This window comes from Puma concolor, chromosome E4 (assembly GCF_028749965.1).
Source record: "Puma concolor isolate L17-30 chromosome E4, mPumCon1.1.hap2, whole genome shotgun sequence".
Lineage (NCBI taxonomy): Eukaryota > Metazoa > Chordata > Mammalia > Carnivora > Felidae > Puma > Puma concolor.
Genome location: NC_141683.1, coordinates 27,083,001 through 27,101,910, shown reverse-complemented (window position 1 = coordinate 27,101,910; position 18,910 = coordinate 27,083,001). Strand labels below are relative to the sequence as shown.

The window sequence follows — 18,910 nt, the reverse complement described above, 5'->3', positions numbered from 1 at the left end:
CTGGGGCGTGGGGCAAAGCTCTGGTCCTCTGGGGCCAGAGGACGGAGTCTGAGTCAGGCCCCCACGGTGGGGATGGGCATTCCTAGATCTAATTTCCTGACTCTGGCCTCTCCATTCTGCCTAGTGTCAGCTCATGAAAAAAGCCTGGAGATTGCCCTCAGCAGAGCCCTCCCCCTCCTGCTTCCTGCCCAGGGGCAATGCCCACTCCATTCCACCTCCGCTCCCAAGGCAGGAACCTGAGCTGGCAGGTGAGAGGTCGGATAGAACAGCCTGAGCCACACATGGGGAAGACCCCTGGACCCACCAGTACAAGGACTCCTTCTGCATGATGTTCTTAAGCACACGCTGGTCTTCCTCTCGGAGGCTGCCAAACTCATAGCGGGGGCTGAACTTGTCTCCAGGGGGGCTGGTGAACTTGATGTCGAAGGCTGAGGTGGGGAAGTCAATCTGGAAGATGGCATCAGAGAAGCGAGGAGAGAGGACAGGCAGGTGAGTGAGGAATGCCACCTCCCGGGTCTCCAGCTTCTCTGTCGCACACGGGGGGGTCCTGCCCTTCTCCCCCACCTCCCCTTCCCTGCAGGTTCTTTGTCTATAAAATAATGCTGATGGACTTGGCGGTCCTTAAAGTCCCTTCCGGCAAAAAAGTGAGAAAACAGAGAGAGGGAGAAAAATTGGGCAACTGAGAAAGAGGTTGGGCTGAGATGTATGGGGGGGGGGGGGAGGGGGAACTGGCCCCAGACCAGAACTTTGAACAGAACTGTCACCAGGTTGAGCCAGCGGGAGCCTCCAAGCCAACGCTAGGGAGCCTTCAGGAGCCCTGGAACCACACTGCTGCCTGATGGGAGGTGGGACCACACGCCCGGTGAGGGCCCTACCAACTCTAAACCCTGTGATCCTGAGTCCCCTTCCTCCATGCTACCCGGTGCCCATCCTCCGAAACTGGGTATCAGAGCTGAGTGAGCCGGTTCTCAAAAAGAGTTCTACGTTCCCTCCTTCGACAGATGTTTATTGACCCCTGATATGTGCCAAGCATTTTTCTAGGTCCTGGGCATTGAGTACAGTTAGTTAAGATAGACAAAGATGCCTGCCTCTGGAGCTTCCACTCTCTCTCATTCTATATCCACTTTGATGTTCCATATTCCGTACCAAAGCATCTTGTGATCATAAAAGGGAGCCAGAAGCCGGTAAATAGGCTTTGGGCTTAACCACCCCCTCCTCCTCTCCACAGAGAATGGGTCTACCCCGTAGAGCACTGAGGGACTCCCGGAGGGCTTCCCCTCAGGCTCCAAGGGGGAACAGCTCAGATTTAACAGACTCAGCAACATGAGGGTTCAACACTGAGCTCTGGCTGGGGGTGGGTGCTCAGGCCCCTGCCTTCAGGCTCCTTGAAGTCCAAGTTGACCTCCAGGAGACGGCACACAGATTCCACAGAACTCTCCCACTCCGGGACTGCCGGTCCAACCACATTCACCCAGCTGCTTTGATCGCATCGCCATCCTGTGCCCAATGGCCCAGCTCTTTCTCTTACCCTTCTAGCCCAAACCTGAAGGTAGAAAATATGGAGCTGACTCTTGAGCAGTCCTGAGCAGTGGGTAGGATGGAGGGCCCCGGGGCTGGAGTCTCACCTGCAGGATGACGCTATCTGGCTGGTGGAAATTAGGCGCGCTCCAACGGGCACTGGGGTTTTCCTGTGTTGCTGGCCATAAGCCCAGAAGCTTCCGACCACAGGTCAGGACTCTAAGGAGGATGCAGTGGGGGATAAGCCAACAAATGCAATGGCAAAGGAGGTGGTTTTCCTCCTGCTCCCCCATCCAAAAATCTGCCTTTGAAGCTATCACCCAACTCCTTTCTGTTGTTCTCCCCTTAAGACCATAGGCTTTTCCTTCTTCTAGGTCCTAAAAAAGCACACCCCTTCCAGGAAGCCTCTGGATGACCTGGTAGTTGGGATGCCCCATGAAGCAGAGAGCTCGACTAGATGACCTCTGAGGCCCCTCCAATGACATCACCGGATAACACATTACTGGAGCACTACATTTCCATGCCCCACCCCCCCGCACAACCCTCCTGTGCCGCCAAGTCCTGCCCAGAAAGCTCTTGGTTACATGAACTGTCCTGGTCTCTAGTCCCGTGCCTTGGTCCCCTCCACCAGGGCCACGGCCCTTTGGGCTCTGTTGGTGAGCCCCAAGTGGCCAACCCTCCCAAGGGGCATTGGTCAGTGCGGCCCCTCTCTCTATCCCCCTCCTTCCTTTCCAAGGCCAAAAACGCCGCTGCCCTGAAAACCACGTACTGCCTGAAATTGAAGAGCGGGGTAGTGACCCAGCCCAGGGCTTCGGGCACACGCCGCTGCTTATTGGCCTCAGAGGAGCTCCCAGGCAGGGGGATGGGCAGAGCATAGAGCGTGGCACACAGCAGGGTCTCCCGAGGCAGCCGGTTCACCTGCACAGGGAAGCAGATCCTAGGGAGAACAGGAAACCAAATCAGGAAGTGCCATCCTGGGGGTTCAAAGGACAGGTGGCCCAGGAAGTCAAGTGGAGGCCGAGAACTTGACCTGTCTCTTGGGATATCAGATGTGCTCCCTGGGGAAGCCTTCTTGCAGAACCAGGATGGGTCCTGAACCAGAGGCAAAACCCCCACGGGGTGCTCCCAGAAGCACAGTATGCTGCTTTTTGCAGCCTCTCAGTACAGCGAGGCTGACATCCTGATTCTGAGGCTCCCCATGGTGACCAGACAGAACGTGGGTAGCCAGAGCCACCTCAGAGTTCAGGTGATTGCAGGTTCCATACTATGAGCCATACTCCTTCCCTTGTTTTAGGATTTCTGCAGAGGGTCACCAAGAAGCTGCTCCTTTTGAGAATCCTTCCGCACTGAACAATCCTCATCCCTCCCCCACTCCCCAGGCTGAAAGCAACCAGGAAGAAGCAGCCGTGTGTTCTTTGCCCTCAGGTCACCCTCCTCCAGACAGTCCTCCCACCTGTCCGTCCTCTCCTGTCCCCTCGTCTCCCAACCCCCAGGGCACCAGATGGTTTGTTCTCACCCCAAAACATTTTCAAAGCCAAAGGGATAAAGAGAAGAGGCTTCCCAAAGTCCCTGGGGCAGAGGAAGCAAAGTGGCCAGAGATAAGAACTAAGCCACATAAAGCCTTGCCACTACCCAAGTCCAAAAGTGCTCTCCGGGGGTGGCCCCCGGTCCCCGGAATCATGCCCAGCCACTCCCTCCAACTTCAGGATAAGGAGCCAGGGTGGAGTGAGATAGAGAGAGGAGGGAAGCTGTAGAAAGCGAGGGAGGACCCACGTTACCTTTTGGGGAAGCTGTCCCTGGGCCAAAGTCCACACTGTCACGCCCTCCCCGCCAGCCAGAGGGCACAGAGGCAGGCCGGCCAACCCAGGGTCGCGGTTTCCTGATCAAGCAGCCTCCCTCCACTGCTACCCCTCACTCCTGCAGGAAAATCTCCACCTGAGTGAGGCACTCCCTCCCACCCACCAGAGACTGGCAGAGCCCTGCTCTGCCCCAGCTGCCTGTACTCGGGGGCCCGCAGCTATAATTAGGGCCCCATCAGCAGCCACGCCAGGCCGGGCTTGGGGGGGGGGGGTGGGGAGGCCAGGCAGAGTGCGACTGCTGGGCCTATTTTGAGAGTTAGCTGATCCCTGTGCTGTTGCTACAAGAGTCAGCTGATCCCACAGCAAAGTGGAGACGGGGCTGGCCCCGACCCCTCTCTCGTCAGCCCGAGAAGAGGCTTCCCCAGCTTTGCCTCTGGAGGCAGAGGGGAGTGAAGACACCAAAGCCCCGAGCCCTAGAACCAGCCAGAGTCCCCTTCTCAGTGCTGGAGTCTGCCTGGCATTCCCAGACCTCTCCCACGACTGTCAGCTGGGGCGGGTCAGGATAACCAGTACAGACTGCAGCCTGAACCTCCTCCCTGCCGGAGAAAGCCCTCTCCCTCCCTCTGCAGCCCTTCCTCAACATCATATCACAAGGGCTGCCTCCTCCAGGAAGGGCTCCTGGGATGTGCGGGTTCCAGTCCTGGTTTTGCCACTTGCAACCTTGGAACGCCTCACATCTCTGCACCTGTTTCCTCATCAGTGGAGAGGAGAACACAGTTTCCCTTGTGTGACGGCTGTCTACGTTGTGTGCTTTTTGCTATGTGACCTAAGGCTTCTGCCCTGGAACTGGGCCATGCAGACAGGATTTGCATGCACAGATACCTCTGTTTCTCAATCGCTGTGTAAGTCACTTGCAACAGGGAAACCAGAACGGAGAAGGTTTCCTCAGCTACAAAGATGACAACAGAGAAGAAGAGAGCTTTTATCACGTGCTAGGTACGGTGCCACACGCTTGCAATGTCCCAAAGGGTCTCAAACAGCCCTGTAAGGTAAGCTCTATTATGCCCAAGTTTCCACCTACAGTAAGAAAGGGTGAGTGCGCCCACGCCTGTGCTTTGAACCCTACGCTATAGCATCTTCTCCCAAATGCCTTGATCTTGACCAGGAAAGCGCTAAGAGTCTCCATGGGGCATGTGGGTGAGGAGTGCCGAGAGGAAAAGGCTATAGGCAGCGACCAGCCCTTTGGGATTCGAGGCTGAATCCAAGACAGGGAGCGAAAGGAGGCCCACCGAGTAGGCAGGCTGAGGTCGGAGAGGCAGGCTGAGGTCAGAGAGGCCAGGATGCCTCCACTCCTGGGTCTAACGGCAATTTTGTGGGGTCCGCCCAGACTGGAGCACCGTATAGCATAATTCTCTGGGCAGTGGTAGTAATTGAGGCCAGAGGGAGGGAAGTGGAAAAGTCCAAAGCCTTTTAAGGCAGCCATCCCCTGCCTCCAAGGAGTCTCTCCTGCCCTGGCAGGTGTTGGATTAAAGCTTTATTTACACTTTTTTTGCTCTCTGAATTCCACATGTGTGAAGACAGAAGAAGGGGTCTGCCCCCCCAAGCTGTTCACCTGTACAATAACCTTCCTCTCCCGGGGTTTGCACAGGCTCTCCATCGACCTATTTTGGCAACCTTGGCCTCCCCAAGGACCCCATTCAGTCTCTGATCTGCACTCCAAATACTGAAGTTCCAGTTCTGCTCTGCACATAAGGACTGACACACAGTCAGTCTGGGGAAGTGACGCTGGTGGAGGGGAGGGGGGCAGCAAACAAGGGGCTTTCTGACAGCGGTTGGGGGGGGGTGCGCAGCACAGAAAAGGCAGGGGGCAGCCAAACACCTGCAGAGTACCATTCAAGGCCGCTCATCTCCATTTCCTTCTTGCTTTGCTTGGCTGACGCCTGACATCCCAATAGCAAATTATTGTTAATAAATGCTGATTAATACTATCTTGTGCTTGTGGTTTCATAGTTATATATATAACCTATTTCATTTCAATGCCACAACTGCCTCTGAATTAGACACATGTCCCCACTTTACAGTTTGAGGCACAGAGAGGCAAAAGGGAACGTAGGTCTAGAGACAGATCTAGAAATACAGCTTTATTCCTGTGGCTCCCAGGCCATTATTCTTTCTTCTGGACGACCTTTCCTTTCCTATCTCGGAGGAAGAAAGCACAGGCCCCGCTCTGCATTCTATGAAAACTTTGGGAAGAAGGAAGAGGATGAGAATCCCTCAGACTAGTTAAACCTTTTAAGGGAGACAAGGTCAAGACAACCAATTATTATTAAAGCTACTAAACTTGTATATGATCCTTTATGGTGTACAGAGAGAGTCCTTGTGGATATTTTTCATTGGAGTCTCATAACAACTTGAGAGGTAGAAATGATATGTGTCCCCATTTAAAGGTTAAGGAAGTAAGGGCGCCCGGGTGGCTCAGTCGGTTAAGTGTGGGACTTCACTCGTCTGCTCAGGTCATGATCCCAGTTGGTGAGTTCGAGCCCCACACGTGGGCTTGCTTGGGATCCTCTGTCCCTCTCTCTCTCTGCCCCTCTCCCGCTCGTGCTCTCCCTCTCTCAAAAAATAAATAAAACATTAAAAAATAATAAAGGTTTGGGAAGTGGAGAGGCTGCTGGACTTGTTTGGGTAGGGTTAGTGATGGAGCCTGGTCTAATGCAGGTGGTAGGGGCGGGGTGAGGTGGGGACAGGCGGGAGGCTGTGTGGGTCTGCAGGGGCCCCGGCCCTGGGGTCTGGTGGGGGGGGGGGGTGGGCTTACTGCTGGTCCCAGATGATGAGGTGGAAGAGGTACTTGGAGAAGTGAGCCCTTCGCGTGTGCAGGGGGCTGCACAGTTCCCTCCCGCCATGGCTGAGGGAGCAGGAGAGGTAGAAATCTTCATAGCTGCAACAGAAAGAGAGCAAGGACACTCAGCTCCCAAACCCCATCTAAGTCACCCGACCTCTGCCAAGCTCCATTTCTCCTGCTAAAACTCCTCCCTGGTCCCTGGGGTCACGGGACAGGACAGCCAAATTGGATTTGCGAAAGCGTGCTCCAGGGGAAGCAACTCGGATCTGGGTCCCTCCGCCCAGCTTCAGGCTCCACGCTGGGCCCTCGGTTTTCCTCCCTTCTTTATGGGGACTAGCCGTGCAGCCTCCTCCTTACAGTCGGATGCAGCCCATGGGGTGTCTGCGTACAGAGGCGCATGCGCAGGTGACCAGGGTGGGGGATGAAATCGACATATGCCGAAGTGAATGCCAACACATGGGGGTCCCTGTGGCTCGTGACAGGTGCCTGACAGAAGAGGTCAGAGAAGGCCCTGGTTTCCCAGGCTGCCTCCTTTGTTCTCCGCCAATCGCCCAGAGGAATACATTAAGTGAGGAACAAAGAGAGAGGGGGAAGGGAGAGGGAGGGGGGTCCGGAAAGGGTGGGGGTGGAGCCAAATGCCTTTTCCCCTAGGCCCTGGATGCAGGGGACCAGGCAGAGGAGCTGAGGATTACCACAAGAACGTCCCCCTCCACCCACCCCTGCAGGCCTAGGGAACTCCCCACAAAGGGTCATCGCCCACCTCCCCACCCCCTCCCATTGTGCATCTGCAAGGGAGTGCAGTCATTGGCCTTGGGGCATGCACTCTATCTGGGAAGCGGCCATCTGTCGCAGTGTCTCCATCAGCTGGCCTTGGATAAATGGGGGGCAGGGATGCCGATGCAACCAGCACCAACCAGCAAAGAGAGGGCACAGCAGGATCGGGTCCATCTCAACCCATCTTGCTGCAGCCTCTTCTCCATACCCCCACTGGGGGACCTCTGTCTCTCCTGGGGATGTCCCAACCCACACCCCGCTCGGCCGAGGTGCACCACATGCCTCAGACCATCAACTCAGGATGCGTGCAGACGGGAGAAGCCACCTGCACGTGAAACTCAGCCCGCTGGGCTCACCTGGTGGCCCAGGTGATGGGGATGCGGTGGGTGGCATAGACGGTGAAGGCCAGGGGCCCGGTGAAGTGGCAGGCCTCCTGGACCAGATCGTGCTTGCGGCTCCCGGGCACGGCTGTCTGGAAGTCGGCATTGAAAGTGCTGCAGTATAGCTCCACCAGATCCAAGATGGCAGCTGTTAGAGCTTCCACGACCTTCTCTGTGAAAGGAAGGGGTCAGAAGGAAAGGTCACGAGGCCTCAACAAGCCCCATCTTGTTGCCATGGCACTGGCTACGATGGTATATACCCCAGGACAGTGGCCCCCAAATGCCAGTCGGTTTCTAACAGCCCTGACAAGGCTCACCCATCCGTGGTGAAATGAGAGGAAAAAAGCAGGAGCTTCTCATAAAATGATGCTCAATTTCAAACCTTCTCCTTATTTTTACGTATTGCTACTTATTTTGTGTTAAATGTCCTCTCTTTTGGGAAATAGCAGGGATCATTATTGACAACAACTTTAAAAGTCGTTGCCGGGCAAAATAAAAGCTGACAGCTTCTACGTTGGTCCCCAAAATAGTGCTTTGTGGGACACGTTATTAGTTCATGAAATCCAAAAGACTGGGAATCATCGACCAAGAATCCCGGAGATACGGACTTGAAAGACTCCAGGTAAAAAATTCCTTATTACCCCCCCTACCCCCCTCCATTCTGAGTTCCAAAGGCAGGGGTTATGGAAAATAATGGCAACCAACCCAAGTGAGAGTTCTCTCATCGGGAGCCCAGGGCTAACTTTGCCTCATCCTATCCTCACCACCATCTCCCAGGGACACCACAGGAATAACTAGTAAAAATAACGAGAAAGCATTTTGTGGAAAGAAATGTGCTCTCCAGCTGGAACACACACACACACACACACACACACACACACACACACACACACACGCACACACAGGCAGATCTGGACTCATAAATCAAGGGGACCAAGGGAGAAAAAGGAATCTGGGCAGAGGCTTGTTTTCAGCCGCCCCTACTGAATGAAGACAGAGAACAGTTCCCTTACCTCGGTTTTCCCTCACAGCCAAGACACTGGGATCCTATTGGGGAAGAGGAGAGGGAGGGGAGCTTCAGGGCTGTGGCCTTTTCCGGCACAGCTGGAAGAAGGGCTTTTCAACAGCTGTGCTCATCTGGACCGGACTAGACTGTAATTGGAGGAGCAGAGACTCCCCGGGGGAGACAGCGTCATGGTTTGTACCAGAGCCATGCGATTGACAGAGCGAGCCAGGCCAAGGATAAAATCCACCCAAACGAGACACTCCAACCCGCAGGCTGCTCCACTCCAGTTCACAGTGCCCGTCTGCAAGGCGCAGGGCCCCCAGTGGGGAGTCGCGGAGCCAGGAGGGGAAGGTTTGCGTTTTGCACCCTGGCGGGTATGCAAAGTGCCAGGCAACGCCTGGGTGATTATGAATAAAGCCTTTGGGCTGAGCTCCTGGCAGTTAATCCCCGGTGGGGGGGGGGGGCAGACCCTAGCCCACCCTCACCTTCAGGAAGAAGGGATACGAGAACTCATGTGGTTCAACTACAAACATGAAAGATGGAGGTGGAGAGAAGACCTTTTTAGTAAGTGGGCACCTAATCACCTCGTTACTTGTGAATACTGCTCTCCTCCTTCCCCACACTCTGGGTCCCCGTTACCTTCTGAATTTTAGGCTGCATGCGGGAGGGGCAGGGGGGCAGCTGGTTGAGGGCGTTGGTGATCTCAGGGGTCTCTACGGCGGCTAGGGCGTTGCAGATGGCCTTGACGGACTGGACCACCCTGTCGGCCTTCAGTGGGAAGTCCCCCTGTGGGAGGCGGCCCAGTGAGGCTGGCAGGCGAGCACCCCAGCACCCACCCTGTTGAGGGGAATGGGTTGGGAGGAACGGGGGTTCACGACCCTCAGGAGTAACTAGTGGACTCCCATGCTTTATTTTCAAACATCCGGAGTTAGCGAACTGTCAATCCTGTTGAATTAAGTGAGCCACGCCCACACTCCCGGCTTCTTCCAGCCACCCTCCCTGAACATCCTCTTATTCCCAGATCCCCTCTGGCAGCTACTATATAAACACGTAACACAAACACATCCCCCAGAGACATGCAGTTTTAATAAAACCAATCCATAGGAAACAGCAAGGAAGCCAGGGACCATATTCAGGCCCCTTTGCCTATGCAGCCTTATGTCTCACGCTGTCACCTACAGCTTCCGGGGGATCTCATCTCAGCGCCACAGACAGGCCACGCCCCTGTGCTCCTCTCTGCACCTGGGCTCCCGAAGTCTCCTCACTGGGAATCCCCTCACCTGTCCTGCCCTGATTACCTGCATAAGTTCAAGTCACGGACCATCGAAAATCAGCCTCCTTCCCAGAGTCCTCCTTGGTCGGTCCTCCTATCACTCTCCAAGAGCCCTTGATGAATTCATTACCATCCTGTTTTGTCTACCAATAGCTTTACAGTTTTTTAAAAGGCTTATTTATTTTTGAGAGAGAGAGAGAGAGAGAGAGAGCGCGCCCGAGCGTGCAAGCAGGGGAGGGGCAGAGAGAGGTGGAGACAGAGGATCCAAGCAGGCTCTGAGCTAATAGCAGTGAGCCCGACTTGGAGCTTGAACTCATGAACCGTGAGATTATGACCTGAGCCGAAGTCGGACACTCAACTAAGTGAGCCACCCAGGTGCCCCAACAAATAGTTTTATATTACTATTTCCTTTTTTTTTTAAATTTTTTTAAATGGTTATTTATTTTTGAGAGAGAGAGAGAGGGAGAGAGACAGCGAGTGAGTGGGGAGGGGCAGAGAGAGAGAGACACACACACACACACACACACACAGAACCCACAGCTCAGAGGACAGGACTCCAACTCACGCACCGCGAGATCGTGACCTGAGCTGAAGTCGGACACTTAACCCACTGAGCCACCCAGGCGCCCCACTATTCCATTTTTCTAGCAGGAACACAAATTCCCTGAAGGCTAAGATGATCCTTAGGCTTCTCTACCCATAGCGGCCACTAAGGTAGGACCAGACTGGTGCACAAGAGGTGTTCAGAGACCTTCGCCCTCATCACAGTAAATGTTCGAGCAGAGGTTGATAGAGAAGGGATTCTGGTGGTGGGTAGAGGACGGAGCCTGATGCAATGCTCAACTCCCCCAAAACGAAGAGTCCGATGTCCACTATTAACTGGATCAATGAGACAGGGATTGGTTGTGAAGATCGTTGTCTGTTTTCTGTTTTGTTTTTTTAATTTTTTTAACGTTTATTTATTACTGAGAGACAGAGAGACACAGAGCGTGAGCAGGGGAGGGGTAGAGAGAGGGGGAGACGTAGAATCTGAAGCAGGCTCCAGGCTCTGAGCTGTCAGCACAGAGGCCGACGCGGGGCTCGAACTCACGAACTGCGAGATCGTGACCTGAGCCGAAGTCGGTTGCTCAACCGACTGAGCCAGCCAGGCACCCCTGTTTTGTTTTGTTTTTAAGCTCCATGACATTTGGGGCAAATGTTTGTTCTCACGATTTTAAGGGTTAAAACTCCATGAGAATCCAAGTGAGGAGAATCCTGGCCCTACCCTACCTTTGAGACCCTTCACCTCCTGATAGTTTTCTACCTGTGACACCAGCACATCAGACTGTCTCAAATCTGAGGTTCCTGAGCATTGCTCACAGGAAGTACACTCCGGTGCACATTCAAGTACAGCAGCTGACAACTCTATGCCCCTTAGCTTTGGAGACGCTACTCCAGAGACAGGGATCAGGGCACGGTTCTTGACCTATTTCTACAGGGGAGCAGAACCCCTGTGAACACACTTGCCAGCTGCCCAACAGCCAGCGGTCTTGGTTTGCCCAGAGGCTAGGGGAATGGCAAGAAGTGCCCTGCTGACAGATTTTCAGTGTCTGCTCCAGATCCCATTAGGGCTGGCGGAACCCAGGAGGACTTTGGGAAAGGAGGAGAGGAGCTTTGGGCAGCTGGGCCAGCCCCGGGATTTATACTCACATCAGCCAGCAGGAAAGCATCAACTTCGTTGTGGTATGTGTCGAACAGAAGACTCAGGGCCTGCCTGGGGAGTTGGGGACAGGGAAAAGTCACAGGAGAGGTCAGGACAGACCCGGTGTACTGGAAGACCTCTTCTCTCCCTCCCTTCCCACAACTCAGGCTTCAGACTCTAGTTTAAAGGGGTTCCCACTCTTTTCCATAAGTCTCATGAAGACTGAAGGATGGTGAGTCTTTTCTGCTTCGCCACCCCTCACCTGGAGAGTGATGGCAAAGTACTAGAGGGACAAGATGTAACACACCCTAGAGTGGGGACCTTCTCCCACGATACTCTTGGGTCTCATCCCTGACACCTGTAAGAACCCCTGGTAGAAAGGTAAGCAAGGTTATCTGTTGGGGTCCCCTCACAGTTCCTGCTTAGCCCACATCCAAGATGGCACCAACTCTCACCTGCTGATGGTCTGTTTGACTGGCCTCTCTTGCAGATGGACGAGGTAGTTCAAGGTGGAGGGGCTCTGGTCATCATTCACCTATGTAAGAAGTGGCCTATTCAGTCTACGGCCATACCACCCTGAACGTGCCCGATCTCGTCTGATCTCGGAAGCTAAGCAGGGTTGGGCCTGGTTAGTACTTGGATGGGAGAAGTGGCCTATTCAGAGAGGAGTGGTACCCTAACCTCCACCCAGAGCTCCTCCCCTACTCCCACTGACTGTGTTCCGCATCACCTCCTGCCCCCTCTACCTCCCCACCCCCGGGGAAGCTGTCTGCTACGCCCCCACACGAACCGTCCGGGCCAGGTCACTGCGTACAGCTTTCTGCTCCATCAGCTGTAGTCGAATGTCGATGTCAAACTTGCGGCAGTACTGAATGTACTCATGGCTGCCCAGGGCATGCTTGCTGGTGGGACAGGGGAACAAGACCATTAGCACCCTGGGGATGCAGTGGGAAGGGAGATGCACACCTTGGCCTTGGGAAGAGAGAAATAAGAGGGTGTAGGCAGTGAAGGGTACTTGGGCTCCTGGAAACTGTCAGAGCAGAGCTCAGAGGTCTGTCTAAAAAAAAAAGCCACCTAATACACTTAACCTTGGTCTGCACAAACTTTGATTTTCTTAGGCATTTATTACCTGGATCATCATCACCGATCACTCCAAGGGCGGGACCTTCTGGAAGGAGTGGGGAACAGAGACCTCTCGGAGGGAGGGGGCAGTGATTAAGTCCCATTCTCTTGGCTTTGGTATATAGGACACTTTGAATGTCACCTGTGCGCAGGTGTGGAGCTCACTGATTGACACTCTCCCCACACTGTGATCCTAAGGCTCCCACCCCCTGCCATCAGTGACTGGGGTGCTAAGGCCAACCAAACAAACCTACCAAGATTCCAGGTCTGTTATTCCTAAACCCTAAGAAGTCTGCTTCTCCCCTTCCTCCATGGGTCCTGCTTGACTGTGAATAACAACACAAATCTCTACAGACTTCCTGATAAACACCCACCTGCAGGCCATTCACTGCTCAAGCAACAACAAGTGAGACCCTGTCTACCCAAGTTTCAGAGAAGGCCTAGGAGTCTTTCCGTGACCCAGCCTTTTCCTCCCTCCCAAATCACACAGTAGTCAGAAAGGAAACCCAAGAGAAGGGGCAGAATGAGTGTCCTGCAGGCCAGCCCTGCAGGCCTGGGCCGGGTCCCAGCAGCTGGGTAACAGAAGCCGGAAAGGGACTTCCTTCCTCAGCAGAGCTGGGAATCTAGGCCAGAAATGGAGGGGAGAGGAGAGGAGCAAAGGGGAGGAGTATGTGCAGAAGCCTAAGCGGTGCCAGCCTGAGAGACCAGTCTGGGTCCAGCTAGGACTTAAGGGGTTCTCCACATCCTGAGGGGCCAAGCCTCGGATCCAGGCCCCAACCTGCCAAGGCTGAGCCGTGGCTAAACCCTGGGGGTGGAGAGGCTGGGCAGGGGGCAGGTCTGGAGGGAGTGCCCTTGGAGGAAGGAAGAGTGTGGTTGGGGATGGGGGAGGTGGCAGGAAACCCAGCCCTCCCCTGGGACTGTCTCAAGGTTCTTATCTGAAAGCAGCCTGCATCCTGGACCTACCATGCCCCCTTTACATCAGGCCCTGCTCGGCAAGGGTAGGAAACCACAGGGCTTCCTTGGGAGCTAGCCACTTTCTGGAACCCCCAAAGTGTCTTCACCCCCACCCAAGGCAGCGTCTTGTGCTCAGGGTCTTCTAGGCTTTTCTGTTGGGTGGGGAAGAAAGAGCCTTAGTGGAAAAGCGGGCGGGGGGGGGGGGGGGGCTTCTCGAACAAGAGTCAAGGACACTGGGCTCCTCTGGGGACTTGACTGACCTTCTCTGTGGAAGGCCTTCCTCTGGATGCATTCAAGTTAAGAGTGGGAGGGGCGTGACCCCAGGACCACCCATCCACCCACCCATCACACTGAACACTCCAGCTAGGTCCTGACAGGAAGTCAGAACCTCACAGCTTATCTACCACCTTCAGGCCCGAGGGCTCAAGGACTAGGTGAACTGCAAGGGAAATAACAGTATTCAGCTGATCTGAATCCTCACACTTTCCTGTCTTTGGGCTGGTCCTTCCCTGCTCCTTGGGTCATTCTCACACTCAGTCCTTATCACATTTAAGGGAAGAAATTGAGGATCAGGGTCTTACAACTAGTAGGTGGCAAGCTAGAACCCAAACCAGCCACATCGGTGTGATCCATGATGTCCCTTGTCCCTTACGACAGTGCCTGGGGTGCTCTCTGCCAGGAGACCCTGAGTCTGGGACCCCTTCTTATTCTTCTAGGGAAAGCAAGTGCCCATGGAACACACTTGAACAGTGTTCCTGGAGTTGCGCCATGCAGGGCCCTGCCCCTGCTTTCCCTCAGCGTTCCAGAAAGGTCCCCCAATATTCTCAAGGTGGGAGAAACCAGCCAAGGACTGCTCTAGTCATTGGTCAAGCACCGTTGCATCTAGACCTGGATGTAGGAGAGAGAGAGAGAGAGCGTGCAAGTGGTGGCATTAAGAGCTGACATCCGGGCCCCTCCCTTCCCACTGCTGACGCTTGCTTTCTCCAAGCGGTCAGGGGTACTGGCCAGGGGGCTTTCTCTAAGCGGTCAGGGGTACTGGACAGTGGGCACCCCCAGAAGCTTGGGGAGGAAAGCAGATCTCTGTTTTCCTCATCTGCTGCCTTCCGGCCGATGTTACAGCACCATCTGAAGGGTGCACACCCTCTCCTCCCGCCCGGGGCACCCAGAGCCCCGGGGCAGCGAAAGGGGATGGCTGCAGCTGGTCCACATCAGACTTTCCAGGGAGGCCGCCTGCTGCAGGGGGCACTGGATGGAGAGGAGCTGGAGGCGAGCCTCTGGTGAGGAGGATAACTAGCTGCACATGCCAAGGGGGAAAGGCTTGTTGGCAGGGGCAGGGCAAGGAGGAAGCAACTGTAATTTCTCCCCCAGGTTCCACAAGGGCACTTCTGCCCAGTCCTCCATCTACCACAAAGAGACCGCACAACCTAAGAGGAGCAGCCCCCCGCACGCCTCTCTCCACACGCAGACGTCTGCAAGCAGATATGACCTAGTCTTTGCCTGCTTCCAGCTCCAAGCTCTTTCCGCAGCAGACTTGGCTCAGAAGCAGGCCAGCCCTGCTGGAAGACAGAGCGCTGGGGAAAGTGCGACGTGGCTGCGAGTGTGCCCAGAAATCAGCAGCGGGATCAGGGAGGAGCTGCCGGCCTGGGGCCGTGAGCCCAGCACCACCCCAAGGAAGCCCCCTCAAAACCCTACCGCCCAGAAGGCAGGTGCCATTTCCTACCCACGCTCCCTGCCCCCTCCCCCCAGATTCACTCACTTCTGCAGGAACTCCTCCAGCCCACAGGGCTTCAGCACAAAGTCCCCCACGTCCACATCTCTCAGTTCGTCATGGGTGTAGCACAGGGTCTGGTGGATGAGCAAGTCTACCGTGGAAGAACCTGGAAGGGGTAGGGCAGGGGAGCCATGATGGGGGGCGGGGTGCCGGGGCAGGCGGGGCTCAGGGTCCCCCTCCTGACCTCCCCGCCGCCCCCCACCACGTTCCTGGCCAAGCATTCTCTAGCACCACTGCTATCACGATGAAGCAGGCAAACACACAATTCGGGCTCGGAGAAAGTGACCGTGGGCCCAAAAAGGTCGCCCCTGAGCCAGTGCCCCAGAGGAGCCTCCCCACTGCCCCTCATTGGAGCCACAGGTAGGGTGGGAATTGAGGTCCAAGGATCCTACGGTCCAAACCACAGTCATCCCTGCCCCACCTCAAGGGATGCTCATACCCCCTCCCCCACTTACAGTTGCAGGTAAAAGTGAGTGGCTCCCGTAGGCTGTCACACAACACGGTCACCTTCAGGTTGACTTCATCCCCAAGGTGCTCGGGGCTGGGGGTGACAGCACTCCAGACATATCCGGTGAGGGAGTAGTCTTGGATGTCAGAGCCAGATCGAAGGCTGTGCAGGAAGAGAGGGAGAAGGACCCTCGCTGTGCCTTCAGAAGAGAGCAGTCGAGAAGAGGCCTGCTGGGACCCTCCCACCCTGAGGCCAAGGGCCCTTCCGTCCCTCCAGGTCTGCATGCCAGGCTGGGGGCACTGGGGAAGCAGCTCTGGGAAACCATGTTCTTGACACATTTACTACGGTTACGTAACGTTTCCCAAGCCCAGCTGAGCGTAGGGACAGTTCTATAGTGACAAAGTTTTCCATGCTAAATTCAAGGGAAAAATTCTCCTCGCTCCATTTCCTTTCTCTGTTAGCTCCAGGTAATATTCTTATCTCCATCTGGGGTGCATTTGCTCCTGGTGGCAACCGAGCCTGAAGCCCTTGGGATAATGTGGCTGTTGGATCAAGGGTTCGTAAACTTTGTCCAAAACATGAAACTTCTAAGATTTCAAAAAGCCCACAACACCTGTTGTAGGCAGCACCCCATGGTGATGAAGTGAGATTTATTAAATGTGGCTCTTTTTCCTTCCCAGAGAAAGTTCTGAGTGGGCTGGCCCTCCCCCACCCCCAGCCCCCAGCGCCCTCCCCAACACCCCATTCTTTAACTCTTACATATCCAGCATGTGGCAAAACGCAGCAACTTCCTCATCTCTCTCCTCTGAGACCTCAAACAACTCATGGCCATTGGTGACAGCATGGGGCCGGGAGCCCACCTTTAAGAGAAGAGCAGCCGACTCAGTGCCTTTTGCCTCAGGGCATTTCCCTTCCAGCTGGCTGCTCCCAGATCTACACCCTGAAACTCTGGGTATAAAGGCTCTTGAAGCATTGCACACTCAGGGCCCCAGGAAAATGTGGGAAATCCAGGAAGCTCTCTATCGGCTGTCCTAGGAGACCAAGAGCCAAGTGAAAAGAGGGAGCCTTGGGGCACGTGGGTGGCTCAGTAGGTTGAGCATCTGACTTTGGCCCAGGTCATGATCTCACGGTTCATGGGTTTGAGTCCCGAATTGGGTTCTGCACTGACCGTGCAGAGCCTGCTTGGGGTTCTCTCTCTCTCTCTCTCTCTCTCTGCCCCTCCCCCACTCATGCTTTCTGTCTCTCAAAATCAATAAGCTTAAAAAAAAATTGAGGGGTGCCTGGGTGGCTCAGTCGGTTAAGCCTCTGACTTCGGTTCAGGTCATGATCTCGTGGTTTTTGAGTTCGAGCCCCGCATTGGGCTCTGTGCTGACAGCTCAGAGCCTGGAGCCTGCCTTGGATTCTGTGTCTCCCTCTTTCTCTGCCCCTCCCCTGCTTGTGCTCTGTATCTCTCCTTCAAAAATAAATATTATTATTATTATTTTTTTTTTTTTTTAATTGAGAGACCCGGAAGCCTTGGCTGAGGCTGGAAGTCTGGGTGGGATGGACAAGCGTGTGGCCAAACCTCCTCTCCGGGGAGGCAGTGTCTAATAAGCTCAAGCAGGTTAGGCAGCGCACAGCACTGCTGGGTCACCGGGCTGGCTTTCTGGGGGTGCTCCTACGGGTGTAGCTGGGAGCTCTGCAGGCAGCCTCCTTTTCCCAGTCCCAGCTCAGAGGTCAGGGCAAGAGGGTTACCCAAACAGTGCCTGGGGAAGCCCGGCTCCGGGCAAATGCCTAGGCATCGACAGCGAGCCCCAGGGACCCAAAGCAGAGAGAGACCGAGAACACTCAGATGGAGGCGGTGACTCAGACCCACGTGCCTTCTCGGTCAATGCTATTTGAGGAAGAAAGCATCAAAGCGGCCTTCTGAGCAGGAGAGAACCTGGCTCCTGAGCCTTTTGGCCGTGAACAGCTGGAATGTCAGGGCGCCCGCCTGGGCCCCGGTTCCCATCAGAGAGAACACGGAGTGTGGTGGTGGGGATTGAGACTCAACCTGCCTCCCGGTACAGGGCTGTTTTCAGTCACCAAGAGGAGCCCTAACGAAGCCTGCAGCCCAGCCCCAGGGAGGAGGAAGTGGTGGTGGGGGGGGGTAGCTGGGGCATGACAGGTTTCTGCCTGACGGGCCTGCCCAGAGCCGCCATGGGAGGCCACCCCATGGGAATGGCAGCTCAGATGGAGCCCCAGCCTGCATCCGGTAAAGCAGCCGCTGCCAACAGCTGCTTCCGGGGAGCTCAGGCCTGTGCACATAGCAAAGCCTCACCTCTCACCCTCCCACTGGCTCTTCTCACGTCCTCCCCGCCCCTAAGGGCAGATGGCAGCAACTGAGCTCCTCATTTGAATATCCAAATTGTTTCCTCTGAGTGACCCCTCTCATTAGCCTTGCTCCCCAGGGTGAGGATGGAGGGGTGCGGAGGGGAGGGCGGCAGCGGGGGCAGTTGGCATGTGAGGCCCTTGCTCTGCCAAGTTCCAGCCTGTGTCCCGCTCACAACAATAGTACCACTGTCAGCAATTAACCCACAAAAGTGAGGGTGAGAGAGAGAGAGCGACAGAGACAGTGAGACAGAGAGACAGAGGAGGGGAAGGCGAGGGGGATAGAGAACAGAGTGGCTACTGAAGGCCATTTTCATGCCCCTTCAGTACCACTCCCTGGCTCCATAAGAAAACAAAAGCCACTTACGTTTGCCCTGCTGGCAGGCCCTGGTGGCATCGCCCGATGCTGGCTGGGGGAGTCTGCCGGGCACAGGCTGGCAGTGGGGGTACCAGGCTGGCATTTGGAGCCACCCATTTCCAGAGCTGGCTCCACAGGCCTGGGATAAGGAGGGTCCCTCCGTCTGAAAGCCCGGCGGAAGCGGGGCGGCGGGATAGGCCGCGGGTCCAAGGGGTCCCCCCTCCCGGTGGGATGAGCCCCCGCACCGAGCTGAGGTGGGGAAGCCCAGGGCCGCATTTGCCCCTTAAGAACTGGCCACAGCTTCTTGCTCTGCACTAGCTTCTTCAAGGAGACTTTGCACCAAGCTCCCTCTCGGGACCCTGGTGACACACAGGGGTTGGGGGAAGAACGAGGCAGTGGAGGGAGGCGAGAGAGAGAGAGGGAGCGACAGAGGTGACCACCTACCCGGGCGGCCTGACTGCGAGCAGGCCCAGCTCTGGGTGAGGAACTCGGAGCTGGGAACAGGAATCTCCCCGTCCCTATAAATAGCAGGAGCCGCCCCACCTCTCAAGCAGGGCCCTTAAAAAGCCCTGAGCTCCAGAGTCATGACTTATCCCAGAAACTGATCCTGCTTTGGGGGACTCTCTTCGCAGAAG

The 18,910-nt window shown here is 55.5% G+C and overlaps 1 protein-coding gene across 4 annotated transcripts in view; it reads right to left on the bottom strand.

Moving 5' to 3' along the window:
- PIK3C2B (phosphatidylinositol-4-phosphate 3-kinase catalytic subunit type 2 beta) overlaps nucleotides 1-18,910 on the bottom strand; it is a 65,911-nt gene that overhangs the window by 22,452 nt on the left and 24,549 nt on the right. For 2 of the 4 annotated variants that reach the window (XM_086693893.1, XM_086693892.1), the window contains 13 exons: nucleotides 16,328-16,428; nucleotides 15,576-15,730; nucleotides 15,106-15,226; nucleotides 12,064-12,175; nucleotides 11,729-11,808; nucleotides 11,282-11,345; nucleotides 8,959-9,105; nucleotides 8,327-8,360; nucleotides 7,290-7,485; nucleotides 6,133-6,255; nucleotides 2,288-2,455; nucleotides 1,626-1,737; nucleotides 305-447 (listed from right to left, as the gene is read on the bottom strand). In XM_086693893.1, coding sequence (XP_086550019.1) covers nucleotides 305-447; nucleotides 1,626-1,737; nucleotides 2,288-2,455; nucleotides 6,133-6,255; nucleotides 7,290-7,485; nucleotides 8,327-8,360; nucleotides 8,959-9,105; nucleotides 11,282-11,345; nucleotides 11,729-11,808; nucleotides 12,064-12,175; nucleotides 15,106-15,226; nucleotides 15,576-15,730; nucleotides 16,328-16,428 — 1,556 coding nt within the window. Of the gene's footprint in view, nucleotides 1-304; nucleotides 448-1,625; nucleotides 1,738-2,287; nucleotides 2,456-6,132; nucleotides 6,256-7,289; nucleotides 7,486-8,326; nucleotides 8,361-8,958; nucleotides 9,106-11,281; nucleotides 11,346-11,728; nucleotides 11,809-12,063; nucleotides 12,176-15,105; nucleotides 15,227-15,575; nucleotides 15,768-16,327; nucleotides 16,429-18,284; nucleotides 18,525-18,910 lie in introns of those variants that run through there. The other 2 variants (XM_086693895.1, XM_086693894.1) reach the window with 2 other exon arrangements.